Source organism: Amia ocellicauda, chromosome 19 (assembly GCF_036373705.1).
Source record: "Amia ocellicauda isolate fAmiCal2 chromosome 19, fAmiCal2.hap1, whole genome shotgun sequence".
NCBI classification, from domain to species: domain Eukaryota; kingdom Metazoa; phylum Chordata; class Actinopteri; order Amiiformes; family Amiidae; genus Amia; species Amia ocellicauda.
Genome location: NC_089868.1, coordinates 24,499,452 through 24,517,292, shown reverse-complemented (window position 1 = coordinate 24,517,292; position 17,841 = coordinate 24,499,452). Strand labels below are relative to the sequence as shown.

Here is a 17,841-nt window from a genome sequence, read left to right as displayed (position 1 = left end):
CAGCTGGCCCTGCCCGTCCAGGAGACCCAGCCTGTGCAACTCTACAGCTCCACCAGGCCTTTCTGGGTCAGCTAACTGCCAACACCAAGCTATTTGTTTTCTGTATTTTAAAACATTAATATTTATGTAGCTACATTTAAAACTTTATTTTGTCTTAGTTGAAATGTATTTTTATACCTCACTTTTTCGGACTGGTTCCGTGCCAGCTGTATGCTCACCGTTACAGATGTTTCCCGATCTATGCGATTGGAGTAAAATGTTACGGTACTTCGGTGTTTTGGCATTTTACCCCGTTGTCTTACTCACCCAGAGTCATATGAATCTGTGGAAACCCTTTTTAATTCAGTGCGTCCTGTTTGAAGGAATCTGAATTTTTCATTTTGTTAGTTTAACACAATTGCAAATGGTCGCAAATCACTGACCCCAAAAGCCGGCTAATACCGTACATCTTTTAAATACTCAAAAGCTTGGCCGTTTGTCATTTGTCGTGATTTGCGACCATTTGCTCCCAGCAGTTGTGCTCATCTAACAAAACGATACTTTCAAATTCCTCATAACAGGATGCACAAAATTAAAAAAAGGTTTCCATGGATTGGGTTGACTCGGGATGAGTAAGCAAGTCGGGCCAAAATACCAAAACACCGTTGAGCTGTAAATCCAACAATTACAGGCTTCAACTGTAGCTCAAATACCAGCTATGAGGACAGTTTGTTGGGGAAAAATCTTGTTTATGACATTAATGTTTAGGAACCCAGTATGCCCCACACACACACACACACACACACATTACATGCAGCAGGGTCCTGGTAAATCTGTACATTTCTTAGTTATATATTCAAGGTACCAACCTGGCTGCATGAAATACCAGTTCTGTGCCTGATGTGAAAAACACACACTACTGAGCTGTACCACGATAGTTGGGAGTTGGTGGAGATTGCATGTTTTCATAATTGCACATTTTTTCATTGCAACTGTACACACTTGCTTTGGGAGAAGGAGAAATCAACAGCGCTCCACACTACGAGCACACAGAGCTCAGCACTGCACCCAGACTGGAAACATCTGCTCACAGTGAGATGAAATGTGATTTTTTAAATTAAAGTGTAATTTGGGAACGGGGATATTGTAAAGTGGGATAGATCTATATTTAAATGCCATTTTTAAATAAAGTATTTTACGTTTAATTGGTTTTTTGTATGTATCGTGAACCCTGAACTATGGCGTATGGCTGTGAGGTCAAGCGAATGCCAAGATGGATTAACTTTATAAACACAAGACCTGTTCATCACTGCAGTCAATCCTCCAGGGCAACATGGATATTCATTTCACTCTAAATAAGAGCGATGATCCTTATTTTAAATGTATGACTGAATTAAGGCTGTGAATAATAGATGAAGAGGCTCAGACATTTACATGAACGAAGATCCACCTGGGCAGATTTTCCCTGCAGGGCCTTACTGATGAGACGGACAAGGACTTCACACACTGAGACACAGAGACAGCGAATGAAGGACCGAGCGCGTTGTCCGTTAGTAACTGTGATATTTATTCAGGTAAAGCAGTGCTTGATACAAAACAAAATAAACTGTGTTAAACAAATCAACTTGTAATTCAAAACGAGGCTCTTGGGAGTATAGAGAGTCCCGAGGGGGGTGGCGAGGCGGGACAGAGCCGGTAGGGCAAATTAAATCTCCGAGGACCAGAAAGCGCAGGAGGTGTGATTCACAGTTTGGATTCTCAACCATGAAGGAAGAGTTTGATTCAAAGAGAGAGAGAGAGTGTGAGAGAGAGGCAGGGAAAGAAGGGATCATTTATACTCCTGAATACTGAATCAAAATCGCTGAAAGGTAGAGATGGATGAGTCTTGGGCTATTTCTACTCAGAGAAAGAGAGACCGAAACAGCCCAATTCACTTAGTTCCTGAAATGCTTAAAAATCACTGGTTGCTTTGATCTGTATTGCATTTTCTGGTCCAGAATTTAGAATGTGGTGACCAATCAGGGCCAGGGCCCATACACCCGTGACCAATCACAGCCAGGGCCCATACACCCGTGACCAATCACAGCCAGGGCCCATACACCCGTGACCAATCACAGCCAGGGCCCATACACCCGTGACCAATCACAGCCAGGGCCCATACACCCGTGACCAAGCACAGCCAGGGCTACAGGATTCTATAGAAAAGCAGGAATTGAAGCACTGGGTGTGAAACCCACTATCTTAGCCACTTCTGGACCCAATAAAAACTAGTTACGGTCCGATTGCGTGTAGGAATATGCGTACAATTAAGTAGTGTATTTCTCCTCAGCAGCCTTCTGAGGGAAGCACGGAGAAACGCCTAGAACTGGCAGTCCACGTCGCCCATCTCCACGATGACGGTCTTCAGCTGGGAGTAATACTCGATGGTCACCGTGCCGTTCTCCCGGCCGAAGCCTGAGAGAGAGAGAGAGAGAGAGAGAGAGAGAGAGAGAGAGAGAGAGAGAGAATGAATGAAGGAGGGCAGAAGTGAGGTGCAGGGAGATGCACTGAAGACGCCCCTGACTGCAGCCTAGTCTGAGCTGAACTCCTTCACTGGATTTCTTTACTCTTACTTTATAAAGCAGGGGTTTTCAACTGGGGGTACACAGAGTGTTGTAGGGGGAATGCAGGACGACTGAAAAAGCAAAACCAAATTATATATTTCTGGAAATGTATATTACGTATTATCTCTACACTACTGTGAATGAGCTTTTTTTTGTACCAGTAAGTATATTTTAGTTTTTTCCTATTCTTTGCGTTACTTGGATAGTTCAGGAATAAACAGCCAAAACGTGCTACTTCAAGCTACCATCATATCGGGAACAGTTTTCTAAGCAGTCCGTTATTGTACGTCTGGTTTATGACTCACATATTTTTTTTTTGCAAGTTCAAAAACACACGGGGGAAAAACACATCAAGGAGAGTGAAAACGAAAGAAACTACAATATAAATCCGCATCCCAAACCAGGTGCTCTCTAACGACTATGAAAGTAACAATCGGAAACAAGCTTTTCAAATGTCAGAAGGTGTCATCTCGTAGCAGGACAGTAGAAGTGCCGACAGTTTCGTTTCTGATAACACGCAGAATAGCACAATGCAAAAAAGCACATTGATGCTCCTGCTGCAGAGTTTCTAAAGTATTTTCAAAAGTCATGTTTGGCAGCAAACAAGCAGATAAAGGGGACTTGAACTGAAACCTTCAGACAAAAGGGGCGCAGTATCTTAAAAAGGATGAAAACTCCTGTTATAAAAGGCATCACATCCATTCACAGGAGCGAGGTTTCAAACACAAACCCGATCGAACAGGACTGTTCCCCACAGCGTCGGGACACAGCGTTCTCCGAGCTCAGCTACGTCCAGAGGACACCGCGGCTGCTGGCCTGGACCCGATCACACACTTCGCTGCTTTAACCTCCGTCGTGTATATTTGTAATGGTCTCCGAACCCGTACCTGACATCTTGTACCCTCCGAACGGCAGCTCCACGGGGCTGATGTTGTAGTTGTTGATGAAGCAGGTCCCTGCCTGCAGGTTCGCAGCCACACGATGTGCACGTGAAATGTCCCTGGGGAGAGACGGAGGGAGATCTATTTATTTATTTGTAACACCTTTATTACACATTTTAACAACACACACAAAAACAGAGCTATTTCCTACACATAAAAACACACAGAAACGTTAACCCCATCAAACTACACAAAAAACCAACCAGCTGGATCAAAGCCATTCCCAATAGGGTTGTGCCAATAGATGATCAGCATACATCAACGATGTCATTGATGAAGCACATCTGCGCTGCACACTTTTTGAATGATGTGTAACAAACGTGTGCGTTCAGTTTTGTTTTGTGTGGATGTTTCGTTATTATCAAAAGAGCGAGAGCGCGCAATGGCACCGACCGCCAAAGATAAGCGTGTCAGACTAACTGCGAGACTTCCCCTCCGCCCTGTGCGCGTACCTGGTGAAGACGCCCGAGGCCAGGCCGAAGGTGGTGTTGTTCGCTCTCTGCAGGACCTCCTCCTCGGTGTCGAAGGGCAGCACGGACATCACCGGGCCGAAGATCTCCTCCTTCACGCAGGTCATGGTGTCGCTGCAGTTGTCTGAGGAGAGAGGAGAGCGGCGATAAGAGAACCGCAGCAATACCAGCTGGCAGTGATAAAACTGCACTATGAGGACAGAGCAGAGGTCACTCACCCAGCACACAGGGGGACATGAAGTACCCTCCCTTCAGTTTGGGGTCACTGGGGATAAACGGCTCCCCTCCACACAGGACCCTGGCCCCCTGCGAAGACAAGAACAACGCACGGCCCTTCAGATCCGCCACACAAGTTCAAGACAGAAAAACAGACTCCCACTCCCCTCACCACCCGCCCACTCCCCCACTCCCGCACCTCCTTCTTGGCCTGGGTGACGAAGCCCAGCACGCGGTCCAGGTGCGGCCGGCTGATCAAGGCCCCCATCCTGGTGTCGTCCAGCAGGGGGTCCCCCACCTTGATGGCCTTGGTCCGCTTCACCACCTGCTCCAGGAAGGCGGGCAGGATGTCCCTCTGCACAAACACGCGCGTCCCGTTGCAGCAGACCTGCGGCACAAACGCACGGCAAACCCGTTGAGGACCCCTTACGACACGGGCAGCACCTCCGCGGGTCTCCAAATTAAAAACACAGCTGGGGGAAGAACGAATCTGCACGTTTCCACCGACAAAACCACACTGTGCGTTTGTAACAACGGTCCTGCAGTAAAAGTCGAGACACGGACAGCAAGTGGTGTGTGGATTGCGACAAGTGTATCCGACCACACACCTCGCCCTGGGACAGGTAGTTGGCATTGAGGGCGCCCTTCACAGCGTTGTCCAGCTCACAGTCGCTGAAGATGATCAGGGGGGATTTCCCCCCAAGCTCCAGGGTCACCGGCTTCACGCCCTTCGATGACATCTCCATGATCTGAGACAGGAAGAGGGCGACAAGTGAGACACAGAAACCGCAGCAATCCCGGCTTGCAGCGACAGAACCATGCGGTACAAGCACTGCTCGCCTGGGCTGCAGCAGAAAGATCTCTTATGTTCTCGCTGCAGCCTCACAAAAGGTTTTGCAAAACAGCTTGAGATGCAAGATTCTTAAAATTCTTAGGCGCGGGGAACATGTTCCGATAAACCACAAAATCTGAGACCGAAATACTGCGGAAGGGGCGACGCTGGGTTATCCGTTATCATTGTGCTGCCCACATCCTGTAGTTTTCACACATTTGCGTTAAACTATAAAAAAGTTGTCTACATGCGTCTTAATTTGACATTAGATCAGTCTAATGCAAGTAAAGCCTGAGTCACACCAGCACGGGACGGGGCGTCATAAAAATAAGTACAAATAAATGTCAGTATTTTGGGAAACAGATTTTATTAGCAGATTTGCAGTTAATATAGCTCGTCTGCCTGTCCTGATCGGCTGAGCAAGTTTCTGACTTTCCTGTGGAATTCGATCTTGATCACGTCGCAAACCCAGGTCTCTGGATCAACGCCTTGATCATCACCTGGTTGATTATGATGCCAACTCTGTTGAATTAGATGTAGGGCTCTATAGTGTTAAAAAGAGTGTATTCTGCCTTGATGTACGGAGCTTAATGGACAGACAGAGCCATTTCAAAGCGCATTCATGTTGCAGAAGAGGCTATATTTTAGTTTTATGCAATGCTAAGTGGTTTTATAAATGACGGGGAGTTGCTTATGGTAGTCTTCCTTATATTTCTGGTCAGTTTTTGTATTCCTGCTCGTTTTGCTCGGTTTTTTCACTATCCTGAGTATCCATCAGTTTGCCCGAAATTTCAAGAGGCTCTGCCTTGCTTTTTACATGATGAGAACAGAGTAAAGATGTACAGAGTGCTCTCATTGGTCAACAATATCAGCAAATTTAGGAAAAACCAATGAACAAATCGTAATTGCCGCGTTGAGCATAATAGCATAATCAGCATTATAAAAGTGTAATCATTACGCTTAAATCGTAACGGTTGGCATGACTGGTATTGTGTACTAAGATCAAGTACACAATCTAGTAAAAGTCACAATTTCAGAATTTTGACAACTCTAGCACACAAGTAGAACCCAGTTCTGCCAATTTAATTCAAAATGGTCATTGTCCTCGCTATTTTTTACAACTGGTTATTTGCGTTTTACAATTGTATTCGTCTGCTTACACGTGCATAAAAACCTAAATCGCAGACAAACGACACCTCACCATGAAAACACAGGAGCAGAATGCGGTGTTCTACCTTAAACTGTTCATTGGAAAGTGCAAATCTTTGTAAATAATTTAAATGTCACCCACTACTTCTCAACGCTAAACACAGCTTCAAAAATGTGGTTAAGATCACTGCGCTTCGTAGTTGATCCCACTACAGGATCAGTCGTGTCTGTGAGGATTAATATGGTACATGGTGTTCATACTGCGTTCGAACACTTTCCTCACCAAAAACCTCTAAAGGGTTTTGCCTGTGTTTATAAACACGCGGTATTTGTGACTGTGGGGGGTTGTATTATTCACTCTCACTGTAGCTGTCGACACCCACGTTCAGATAGCAACATCAGTCAGGAAGGAGCTGGTTTAACAGGAAACTCCTTACTCACCACATGTGCTGCTTAATATTCAGATCACACACTCGCATCTTTTCATACAAAGCCTTTTCATGATCTGGATCCAATCCTGTTTTTTGACCCTGTACTAGGACTGTAGCCTACTGTGTTTGTTATTCATAACAGCTGAAGCACAAACCAGCACAAACGTAGCACAAACGAAAGAGACTGGTTTGATTCTGTTGTTGTATGGGGGCTGATTGAGGTCACTCGTCTAATAAAAAATCATGAATAACGTTAAAATCATAATAGTTAAAACATTAGTTTAAACGGCACAAACGTAGCACAAACGAAAGAGGTACGTTTGGTTTGATTCTGTTGTTGTGGGGGGGGCTGAGTGACATCACTCACCGCAAATACATTTTAATATCTTCAAAACCAAAGCAGCACAAACGTTTATTTCAACGGCACAAACCGGCACAAACGAAATGTATGGAATTTATAATTTGGGCTGTAAGTAGTTGTTCACGGAGCTTAAAAACATGCGTCAACATTATATAGTTTTCGTTATATAATAATATTATTAATAATAATGGATCGATTGCAACAAACAGAGTCAGCTGCGTACTAAACACGGGGTCATCTCTAGTACACCACTTTAGTTTCAGCTCGTTGCAATTGACCCATTAAGCCCAATAAATAATGCATAATAACGTAGACTCGCGTTGGTTAAATGATCGCAGATTGCTTGTTCCTCCGTGAAACCAATTTTCAGTCGTACAGCTGACATTAAGCTTTCTGGGGGTTTGCTGTGCATTTAGCAACAAATTCCAAATTAGATTTTTGTTTTACGTTTCCATTATATAGAATTAGTATAGTACGTGACCTACTTTCGGGCCGCCGCCATCTTGGTAGACAAGTCCTGCCCTGACTGCAAAACAATAAACTAAAATAAAAAACAAAAACAAAAAGCGCATCTAAGATGGCGGATAAAGAGACACATAATGCAGAATAAGGTGGAGTGGTCCACAGGAATGCTGGCAGAAGTGGATAGTGCTCTTTCAGAACAAGGACAAAATATATCAGTGTAATCGTATATTTTCAAAACACATTGCTTAAATTGAATCTGGTCCAATGCCTGCTGACATGACCGTGGAATTGAGGGGATTTTTATGATGGTTTAGAAATTAGTTATATCTAATAACTTGAATTGAAGTCATGGACAGCATGCAAATCAAATGGTTTAATTTAGATGGGCTATGTGGGGGCATCTGAAGTGTTTAGTATTGTAACACTTGGGTGGTTTCCTACGAGTCGACCCAACTCATCACTGCAGTGCAACCACAACTGGCCGTATTAACTATTACAGTAGCACACACAGGTCTCAAGGACTGAACACTCACACACCAACTCGTTCTCCTGCCTGCCTTCCAGTAGCATCCCCTCTGACTCCACACCCCCGCTGTCCCGCCCACCGGCAATCCCCCAAAACAGTAGGTTTCAACCTTTTTAAGATACTGTGCCCCTTTCGCCTGAAGTCCCCCGTCTGCTTGCTCACTGCCAAACATGACTTTAGAGATGCCCAGGGATCAAGGTGCTTTCTTGCATTGTGCTATTCTGAGTGATATCAGAAGCTGAACCGTCAGCCCTTTCATTAACTGTCACACTGCGAGAGGACACCTCCTTCTGACATTTAAAACCACGCTGTCTTACAAAGCAGGGACGTTTGGTAGCCATGAGGAAGGAGTCTGATGTACTTTTGTGCACCTCTCAGCCCGCATTTTTATTTTACCAGTGAAAGAAGTGCATCTCGGAGGTTGCTAGAAATTCTGTTGAGGCGGAAAAACAATTTTCGGTTTGACAGAGAACATACACAATATACCGAGTTAAACTAAACGTTTTTATTCAAACTTTAACCATTTTAAATCAAGGTTAGAGCCCTTAGGGGAATAAATGCGTCTGGAGACTTTTAAACAATCGTGTTATTTTAATGTTTCTTTGTAACCCCCCCAGCTCCACTTTTTAACCATCAAGACCGGGAGAGAGACTCGCTTCTGTATCGGAGATTAATGCCAGCGACAGACAACATAAAATAACATGGTGGACATTCTGCATGGTTTCCCCAAAGTTCTTGAACATATTCTAAGTGCCTTTATTTACAGGGCCATTAATTATTACCCATATTATCCCCCCACCCGTTTTTTATTTACAAATTTCAATTGATTTGAATGTATTACATTTTATTTCCTGAAAGGACTTTTACATTTTTTTGCTCTGATCTCTCAGCTGCTCTCTCCCTCCCATTTACTCGCTTTTAGTTACTTGCTGGTACATAAAAACACAGTAGAGTAGATAATAGATAATACATAGTATCCAATTCCAGAAATACATATACATACATATATATATATAAATATATATACACACACACACACACACACACACACACACACTTTGGTTTTGCATTTTCAGTCGTCCTGCGTATCCCTTACAGGATACGGGCATCTGGCAAGGACTGACTTATTATACTATGAAGACTTACACTATGTTTATGCAACCGGCCCCTGGGCACCTCGGAGAATGATGGGTATCATCAGAAGCACCCGACAGCTATGACACCAGTTCCCCACCCCTCCACACAGACAGACAGACAGACAGCGCGGGCAGGGCTGGTCGTACCTTCTTTCCGGTGGGGACGCTGCCCGTGAAAGACACCTTGGCCACGCCCGGGTGCTGGCACAGAAGGCTGCCCGTCTCGGCGCCGCCCTGCACCACGTTGAAAAGCCCCTCAGGGACGCCCGCCTGTGCGTAGATCTCCGCCAGCATCACAGCGGTGACCGGGGTCATGGGAGACGGCTTGAACACCATGGCATTCCCTGGGGGGCACGGAGAGAGGGGGAGAGGCGGTAAGTTTGAGCTGGCACACGCTGGGGTGGGAGGGGGTACAGGAATGGCGACCGCACTCACCGCAGGCCAGAGCGGGGGCCGACTTCCAGGCAGCGATCTGGAAGGGGTAGTTCCAGGCGCCGATGCCCACACACACCCCCAGGGGCTCCCGGCGAGTGTACGCGAACGTGCCCCCTGGCAGCTGGACGTGCTGGCCTGAGGGCAAGAAGGAGGGAAGGAGTAAAGATGCAGTTTGACGCACACTGACACACGGTTTGGTTTATTAGTGAATTCTAAAACAAGCTCCCATCAGCCACCACTGTCTTGCATCCAAAACGAGCCTCTGTTTCAGTTGTATCACTGTCTCACCGCTAGAGGGCACTGTGGCCATAGAGAAAGGATTAAACCAGTTGTTTTTTAGCTATGGACTGATTAATAAACAAACTAAAGTATTCCATATCTTATCACAATGTCTAACGTTGTTTAGAACCCTATTGCATGTTTTAATGTTTTATTATTATACGAGATTTCAAATGTAGACTTTCAAATGATAGCTGTGAATCGGTTGCTTTTATAACCAAACCAAACACAACTCAGGAATAAGGAAACCCACACCGAGCAAATACACAACAAGTCTTGCATAAAAGTGACTTCCCGAGGGTCCCAGTGCATCGTTTCATTCATTTACATCCCCAACGTCCTTCGCGGTCACACCCTACACAGCCCCCTTCCCTCCGAGATCACCTGCCAGCGTGCCGGCGATGCCCGCGTAGTACTCGATGCTCTGCCAGGCGATGTCGATGTCCACGAGTGCCTCGCTGATGGACTTGCCGTTGTTGATGACCTCCACCTTGGCGATGTCTTCTCTCTGCTCCTGTGAGAGGGCGGCGGGGGAGAGAGGCACGTCAGGCCGGGGACCGGGGCGCTTTACACACAGTCACTCATTAAAGACTCGAGACCGCCCTGTGAACTGGAAAGTGTAGCTAAAACAGGTGCCATGAAGACAGCAAATCAGACTGGAAGGTTCCATGAAAGGACAAGACCGTAAACGTCCTCCCCCGCCCCTCACCCGGATGATGCGGGCCGCCTCCAGCATGATGCGCGCCCTCTCCATGCCGGACAGCTTGCTCCACTTGAGGAAGGCCGACTGGGCGCTCTGGATGGCCTGGTCCACCTCCTGGGCCCCGCAGGGTACCATGTGACACAGCACCCGTCCTGCAGGCGGGTCCCGAGAAAAACACGTCAGTTACTGTGGCTCCTATGAGCCTGGCGCCGCTTTGCACGACAGGCCAAGCTGACCGCCGACTTCAGTGAGTGGACGCGCTGGGCGCAATAATCGTACAATCGCAGGATGGGCCGAGCCTTACAGTCATAGGGACAATATCGGAGGAAATGTGGAATGCAAGTTTCTGGCTTCATTAGCAGATTTCAGATTTTGACATGCATTCGTAGTTTAATTGCTTGTGTTACTGAATGTGTGCATTTCAATGTCAATGGAGTTCAGTATACATTTGAAGATTGCGTGCTCGTGTTATTTGAGGTGTGTATTTCAACGCCAGAACATGGCCCCGAGAGGCCAGCAGAGGAATGGCACTTCGAATGTTGCCATTTTCTGGGGTCAAATTTCATGTTGATTTGATAGATAACTTTATCAGTGTGACACATGCATAGTTTCAGCACACTGGGCCCTAACGTTCCCGGAGAAGTAGCCGTTTTAACATGCTCATGCGCAGAAACATAATATCCAGTATGGCAGCTAAACCCCGTACCCCATCATGTTCAGTTTCTGGTTTTAGGTTGAAGGTATGCGTGTGTGTTTATGTGTGTATGTGCGTGTCGTTTAATGCGTGTACTGTAATCCAGTGTGCAGAAAATGTGTAACATGCGTGACGTGGCGCATATGTTATTGGCCCACGGCAGCCATGTTTTTAAGTGTGGCAGTTGAATAATGTTGATAGGACTCTGTATGAGTGTCATGCGTACCAATTTGTGGCGCAGAGGGCACTACAGTTCTGGCACCAGAAAGCTCACTGAATCACGAACATGACGGCCAAATCGTGTTACCCGATCCACTTCTCTTGAACAGATGTAATAGTGGGGCATAAGCCATCAATATGAAGTAGGAGTATGAAGTTGCACATGCATGTGTCAAGTGGTTCCCGAGAAGATTTTTGTAGTAATTGACATGCTGCACCATGTGACCAGCATGTGTAGTTTTCACTGGGATTGGAGTTTCACAAGTTTTCATGCATGTATGAGCGTTTTAGGGGCATTTTAAATTCTGGTAGAAGGAAAACATAAAACACAAATTCTAAAAAAACAACCATAATAATAATAATAATAATAATAATAATAACGTATGCATCTTTCTATCCCTCCAACCCCAGCAGGTGGATCTATCCAACACTGGAAAAATCACGCAGTTAATAATTTGCTACAGGCAACTAAATGTTTGCAACCTCCCACCGGTCAGGGTTGATGCGATAACACTAATCAATAAAAGCTGCATAATCAAAATGCACTCTTTTGCACGCATCAGTCTCTACTCTGGATCTGGCTGTAAGCAGCTGTCTGCTCTGCACTGCGTGCATCTCGGGCCCCTGGCTGGTACCTGTGGCCGGCTCGCACACCGCCTCGCTGGGCTTGGCGTCCTTGCTGGACGGCTTCACCCGGCCTCCGCCCCAGAAGTTCAGCGGCTCCTTCACCTCCAGCGTGCCGGTGGAGGCGCTGCGGATGGCGGCAGAAGCCAGCAGCGGAGTGCGGAGGATCTCCATGGTGGTCTGGGCCGGCCGGCTCGGATGCGCGGTGCTGGACACGGAGAAGAGTGGCTTCAAAGAGCGCCTGCACGGAAACAGTGCAAAAGCCAATGTGTTAGATAGACACCACACTTGCTAATCACAGCCCTCCTACTGACTGTGCACACCTTTCTGCGCCATAAGCAATCAAAACGGGCAGATCTGTCTCTAACTGCATGCACTCGCGCTGTCTGTGCGCATTAAACACTAGTGCAAGAGTTGATTAAACTCCGCAAAAACACTTAGTTGTCCTCCCGAGCAGAAACCTTTCCCACTAACGTTTCTGCAAAGTGCACGTTCAAGGTCAGTTGCGAGCTTCAACAAAACAAACCCAAAAATGCAATCTACTGGGCTGAAAGCAACAGATGCCAATGCAAAGGCACGAAACAACTTAATTTGCAGTGCGAAAGGCGAGGATCCGCAAAGCGCCGGCCATGTTTTCCGTGCAGACGTGTGCGGCGGCTCTAGCTATTTCAAGCGCACGATCCCAGTCCCGGTCGTGAACTTTGTTTCTTGCTCTCCTTTGCAAAAATGAAGGGATGCAATTGCAACGTCTTACCTACCGCTGCCTTCAGCTTCAAGAGCAGATCTGCGCAGAGCAGTTAATGATCTCCACTGCCTCCTATATACGGGACAAGCCGCACTTTGCACCAGGACGGCAGGGCTCGTGTATAAAGTGCACCAATGCACGGCTGCACTGGGGCGCACTTCACCACGTAAGACATTAGACACATAGCAGGTTAGATTAGATCGTGATTTGTATTATTTAAAGAGACGTTGTGCTGCTTATTGATATACATAACTAAAATCACATGAATTATGTATGCATTATTCTTTTTGGTAAGACGGTGACTTTATCATCGCCCCTTACACAACGACCCTCTGTCTACATAGATAGGGCTGGTTGCGTAAAGAAAGTGCAGTTTCACAATTTGGTTTTTGCTTAGTCATCTAGAATTTATTTTCTATTCGTATAGTGCATAACAGGTCACAACCATCTTTAACACATGGAAAGCACTGGAAAACAAATCCAGGTTATTGTGCAGGACTGCACCCAGCTGTATAGACGTGATTCTTTGGGTTTAGAAGTGGGGGCATCATGCACTTGCCTATTTCTTATAACCACTTTGTGCATCTATAGTCTGGTTTTGCAGAGTATGTAACCATAGTGGGGCAGCAGCTCACTTTGCACAAACATTTTGTTTTTAAACAACGTTTTACAATATAAACCATCTTAATTTAATAACTTAATGTACCCACTTTTACCACTTACAAGTACTTATAATTGTCCTTTGGCTATCAGTGCCTCTGATTCACACTGGTAAATGGAGAAATTATTTTACTGTGAATATATATATTAAAAATCCCAATCTGAAATGTCACCCCTTGAGTCAATACTTGCTGGAAGCACCTTTGGCAGCAGTGACAGCGAGGCCACTGGGATCGACGATGTGATACCCAGTGACTCCAAAATGACACAATATTCTTCCCCATTCATTTCTATTGGGCACAAAATAATCTGAAACACAACCAAAAGAGATGGTGAATACATCGAAGTTTGTAGTCATTATTTTGCACAAGCTAGATCATTTTCCCTCCCTCCACATGTCCCCTTAGGCGTTCCATAGCATGTCGTTTATAGGGCTCAGAATTCCTATAATATTCCCGCCCTCCATATCCCAATACTCACACCTGAAATATTCAATTTCAGATTCCAAAAACAGTCCACACGGTGCAGTGTGTTCAGCACTCTGAATATGAGTGGAGCATCGGTAATGGATCATTTCTTCTGACACAATGAACACACAACACTTATGGGGACCTCCTCTTTTGTTTTTCTTCCTTAGTTTATTTATTAAAACATGTATCTTCATTTAATAAGTACCTCTGGGAAGGGAACAGACTAATAAAATCACACATGGGGGAGGAAAAACACAGACGACTCAGCCATATACCTGCCCCCCCGGCCACGGCTTTCTGCTGCAGTAGTCCGGTGCGTTGTCCCACAGACGGACAGATACACGAGCTGAGTGTTCGGTTACCTCTAACAAACAGGTCGGTTATTAAACTAATAAAATGGCTCCTAAGAGTGGCTCCTTGTAAAAGACTGACATAGTTTAAGAACATGAATAATAACAATAAACTGTTTTAGGCCTGCAGGTCACATTATTGAATGCACAAATCTGTCTGTACGGTTTAAAACAATGTAGGACAAACTACTAGTACTGATATGCCAGTAATTTAACAAGGACTTGGTAAAGCTGGGTCATTTCGGTTTATTATTACAAAAAACAATACCATCGGGCTTTCGAGTCCTGCAGATAAGAAACACTAAAAGGTAAAATCGATGGCAAAGCACAGAAATGTCTGTAGCACCAGGTCCAGCAGCTGGACCGTTTAATAACTCGAGGGTGTGATTCGTGTTCTTCACAGAAGAGGGCAGCCTGTCCCATCTCTCTCTCCATCTCTCTCCTCCCCCGTCTCTGCTCTGGCAGTGTGTAGGCTGGGCTGCAACCACGGCGCAGGGTTACGAGAACTTGGCAGCCTGCGGCGGCGGCCCCAGGAAACCCCCGGCCTGTTTGGTGGCCGCGCGGGACGGAGCCAGACCCAGCATCTTCTGGATGTTCTGCGGGAAAGAGTCCAGACAGACACGTCAGACTGAGACCGAGAGTGAGGCCACAGAAACAAAACAACACCTTTTCTTTCCCCCTGTCAGACGTCACTTCCTCTACCCAGCGCAACGATCCGTTTCAGAGCCAGAAATCGGCGCTTAAATTAGCCCGTTAGCAAAGCGAACACCCCGGCAGACAGCAGGGACAGGATTAGCGCGTTTCCTTTTCCTTCCCAGAGAGCAGCGCCGCGTCCTGCTGGGGAAACAGTCCTCTCAACCGCCCCGCCTCACGGAGAGGGGCCGGGTTTCCTGCCTGACGCACACAGACGCGCCACCGCAGTGCGTCCACTATAGCAGCACCCGAGAGGCTCCTGCGATCCCGGCCTGAAGCATCTCTTCAAGCGAGGACAGTAATAGGACCAAACCCCCGGCCTACCTGTCTGATGGACATGGTGCAGAGGATGTAGAGGAAGATGAAGGAGCAGTCCGTGTAGTCCTCGCCCAGCAGGTTGCGGTGAGACAGGCCCTGGATGTAGGACAGGGGCACGAAGGGCAGCTTGGCCACAACGCGGCCGTCGAATCTGCAGATTCGCAAACGCACAAACACACTATTTTGGTCTCCATTGCAAAGATTCAACAGAATAACGTGACTCGAGCTGCTTCCGACCCCCCGACACCAGGCAGCGATCACGACACGTTTAGTGCGTCAATCAGGCCGAGGACACTCACATGGAGTTGAACATGCCCATCAGAGCGGTGAAGCAGAACCCGATGGCGAACATGGACTTCATCCGGACCTGCAAAACACAGGGACACACGTTCACACGTATTCCGCCCCCCACCCAGAGGTGAAGTCGGTCCGACCGCACATGCAGCGACAGGCGTGATGCTCAAGAACGATTACACATATTCAAAAACAAAGGGCGGCGGAAGGGAAGGAGCAGAGGAGACGGAGAGACGGAGAGCCCTCACCATGGAGAGGTCTCTGTTGTTGTTCTTCAGCTTCTCCTCCTGTCTCTCTGCGGAGGAACCCAGAATTAAATCCATTACTAATTAAAACAAGAACAATGGTTCACCTTCTCCCGTTTGCTATGAAAGTTTGCTTTAAATGTCTCATTCTCATGGTGCCATTATCAAACCAAACATCTCAGCCAATTTCAATCTGCGCAGTTGTCAGACGGGAGGAGGCCCAGCTTTACCGATTTTCTTCTTCTGCTGTCGTCCGGCCGACTCGGTGATGGTCTCCTTCTTCTTCTCCACTGAAATGACACGGGAAGATGAGGGTCGATTTAGCTTTTCCAGACTCCCACCCGTGTCACAGTTCACAAAAAAAATAAAGAAAATAACACTCACGCTTTTTACTCTGCTTCTCCACCTCTGCCTTCAGCCTCTTGTACTTGTCCGTCCTGTAGACCAGCACCCACGTTATACCTGGAGACAGAAGGAAGGAGACTGAACACAAGACCGAGGAGCTGCTGCGCATTTGCGAGACTCACAGCTGGCCACTGAGAGAGACGGCGGTCACCAGGAGGCGACTTCACCCAGTTTAACTGCGAATTAATCTACCTTGAGTGAGGATTACTGGATTACCAGTCCTGCTGCATGTTCCTCAATTCGGAGCAGACAAATGAACCCAGACGATGTCAACCCACTCTTCTCCTGAGCGTCTAGCCTAAATTCACTCATTTGTAATTCCCCAAACACATGGCAAAAGCCTCAGGGACAATCCATGTATACAAATATATGATATATAAAGCAAACGTCAAACCCTGAGGTCTGCTTCGGTGTCAGACTGGACACCTACTCTAAAACACCCAACAGCAGTTAGCAAATGTTGTGCTTTGTTGCTTTTTCACTTAAAAAAAGAGAAGAGAAGAGAAAAGACAAAGCACAACAATATCCAGTTCCTTTGCAAAGACACATGAATCACGTCTCTATATACCGTTTTCATTATTGCTTTTTTTAAGATAAATGATTGAATGCTCTGTTGTGATCAAATCTCACTATTTGAACATTCACACTTTCTCCTCCTTACAGCTCTGTATCACTGGCTAGCTAATGAAAACTGCAGTCTATATTGACAGGTCACCTCCAACACACACAGGACTGATACCCTTACAGCAAATGCAGTGTTGACGGTATACACCCACTCCCTGTAGTACTAATTAACAGATTACAGCTTGAATTGAAACTTGATGATCGCAAGTGACACATGACATCACTTAGGATACTTGTAAATATAATACAATCGTAAGTAAAAAGCAACAATATCCGAATATAATGCCTTTTAATCGCATTAAATGAAGGTTGTGCCCGTCAACCCACTACGGCGGATCGGTACTCCACTGCTTCGGTCTGCCGATCGACTCGGACCAATAGCAGGAGCCCAGCGGGCAGGCCTTGCCCACGGAGGCCATTGCCAAGAATGTCCTTAAACACCTCAAAATAACTGGGATTTATTTGTAACGCTACCGGGCAATAACAAACACAGCATGTATTGGTATATTTACAACAGACAGCACAGCGCGTCCGGAGTAACACTGGTTCACAATCGCGGCCATTGCACACTCACCTTCCGCCAGCAGAGCCGTGCACACGGATATGAACACGATCAGGATGGTGTCCGCGAACATGGTGCTCATCCTCACGGGTGTGTTCGTGTTTCCACAGTCGTATCGGATCCGCAGCCGTGTGCCTGTGTGCCGGACCGCCGCGACACCGCTGCCCTAGACTGAATCTGAAATTGATTCGTCAGCACTTAGCTCAGCACCACCGAGTTCCACTGCCCATCTTTCTCCAGGTGTATCCTGGGATCGCACGGCCTCCAGCTGGAGTGTCCCAACACAACACAACACAATGAAGGCTTTATTGGTAGCATTCTGTGACACAAATATGATATTTACAAATAATATGTATCTGTTTTGCATGTATTATTATTATTATTAACATAAGTGCAAACAAAGTGCAAGAAT

General features: G+C 46.5%; 2 protein-coding genes across 3 annotated transcripts; both read right to left on the bottom strand.

The window, feature by feature from the left end:
* Positions 1-1,522: 1,522 nt before the first annotated feature.
* aldh9a1a.1 (aldehyde dehydrogenase 9 family, member A1a, tandem duplicate 1) lies at positions 1,523-13,033 on the bottom strand. Of its 2 annotated transcripts, none has more exons than XM_066692535.1 (12): positions 12,818-13,033; positions 12,075-12,304; positions 10,533-10,678; positions 10,208-10,337; positions 9,545-9,679; positions 9,257-9,453; positions 4,818-4,958; positions 4,409-4,597; positions 4,212-4,299; positions 3,976-4,117; positions 3,470-3,582; positions 1,523-2,433 (listed from the first exon to the last, which is right to left on the bottom strand). In XM_066692535.1, the coding sequence occupies exons 2-12, from the start codon at positions 12,235-12,237 to the stop codon at positions 2,339-2,341; spliced, it is 1,539 nt and encodes a 512-aa protein (XP_066548632.1). In that variant the 5' UTR covers positions 12,238-12,304; positions 12,818-13,033; the 3' UTR covers positions 1,523-2,338. The 2 variants fall into 2 exon arrangements, with proteins under 2 accessions (XP_066548632.1, XP_066548633.1); XM_066692536.1 differs by having other exon boundaries at positions 12,822-13,033.
* A 1,053-nt stretch (positions 13,034-14,086) lies between these two features.
* On the bottom strand, positions 14,087-17,635 carry tmco1 (transmembrane and coiled-coil domains 1). The gene is made up of 7 exons (XM_066692537.1): positions 17,442-17,635; positions 16,223-16,300; positions 16,069-16,128; positions 15,842-15,888; positions 15,599-15,666; positions 15,306-15,450; positions 14,087-14,884 (listed from the first exon to the last, which is right to left on the bottom strand). Exons 1-7 carry the CDS (start codon positions 17,509-17,511, stop codon positions 14,786-14,788), a joined length of 567 nt encoding a protein of 188 aa, XP_066548634.1. The 5' UTR covers positions 17,512-17,635; the 3' UTR covers positions 14,087-14,785.
* Between the last annotated feature and the right edge of the window lie 206 nt (positions 17,636-17,841).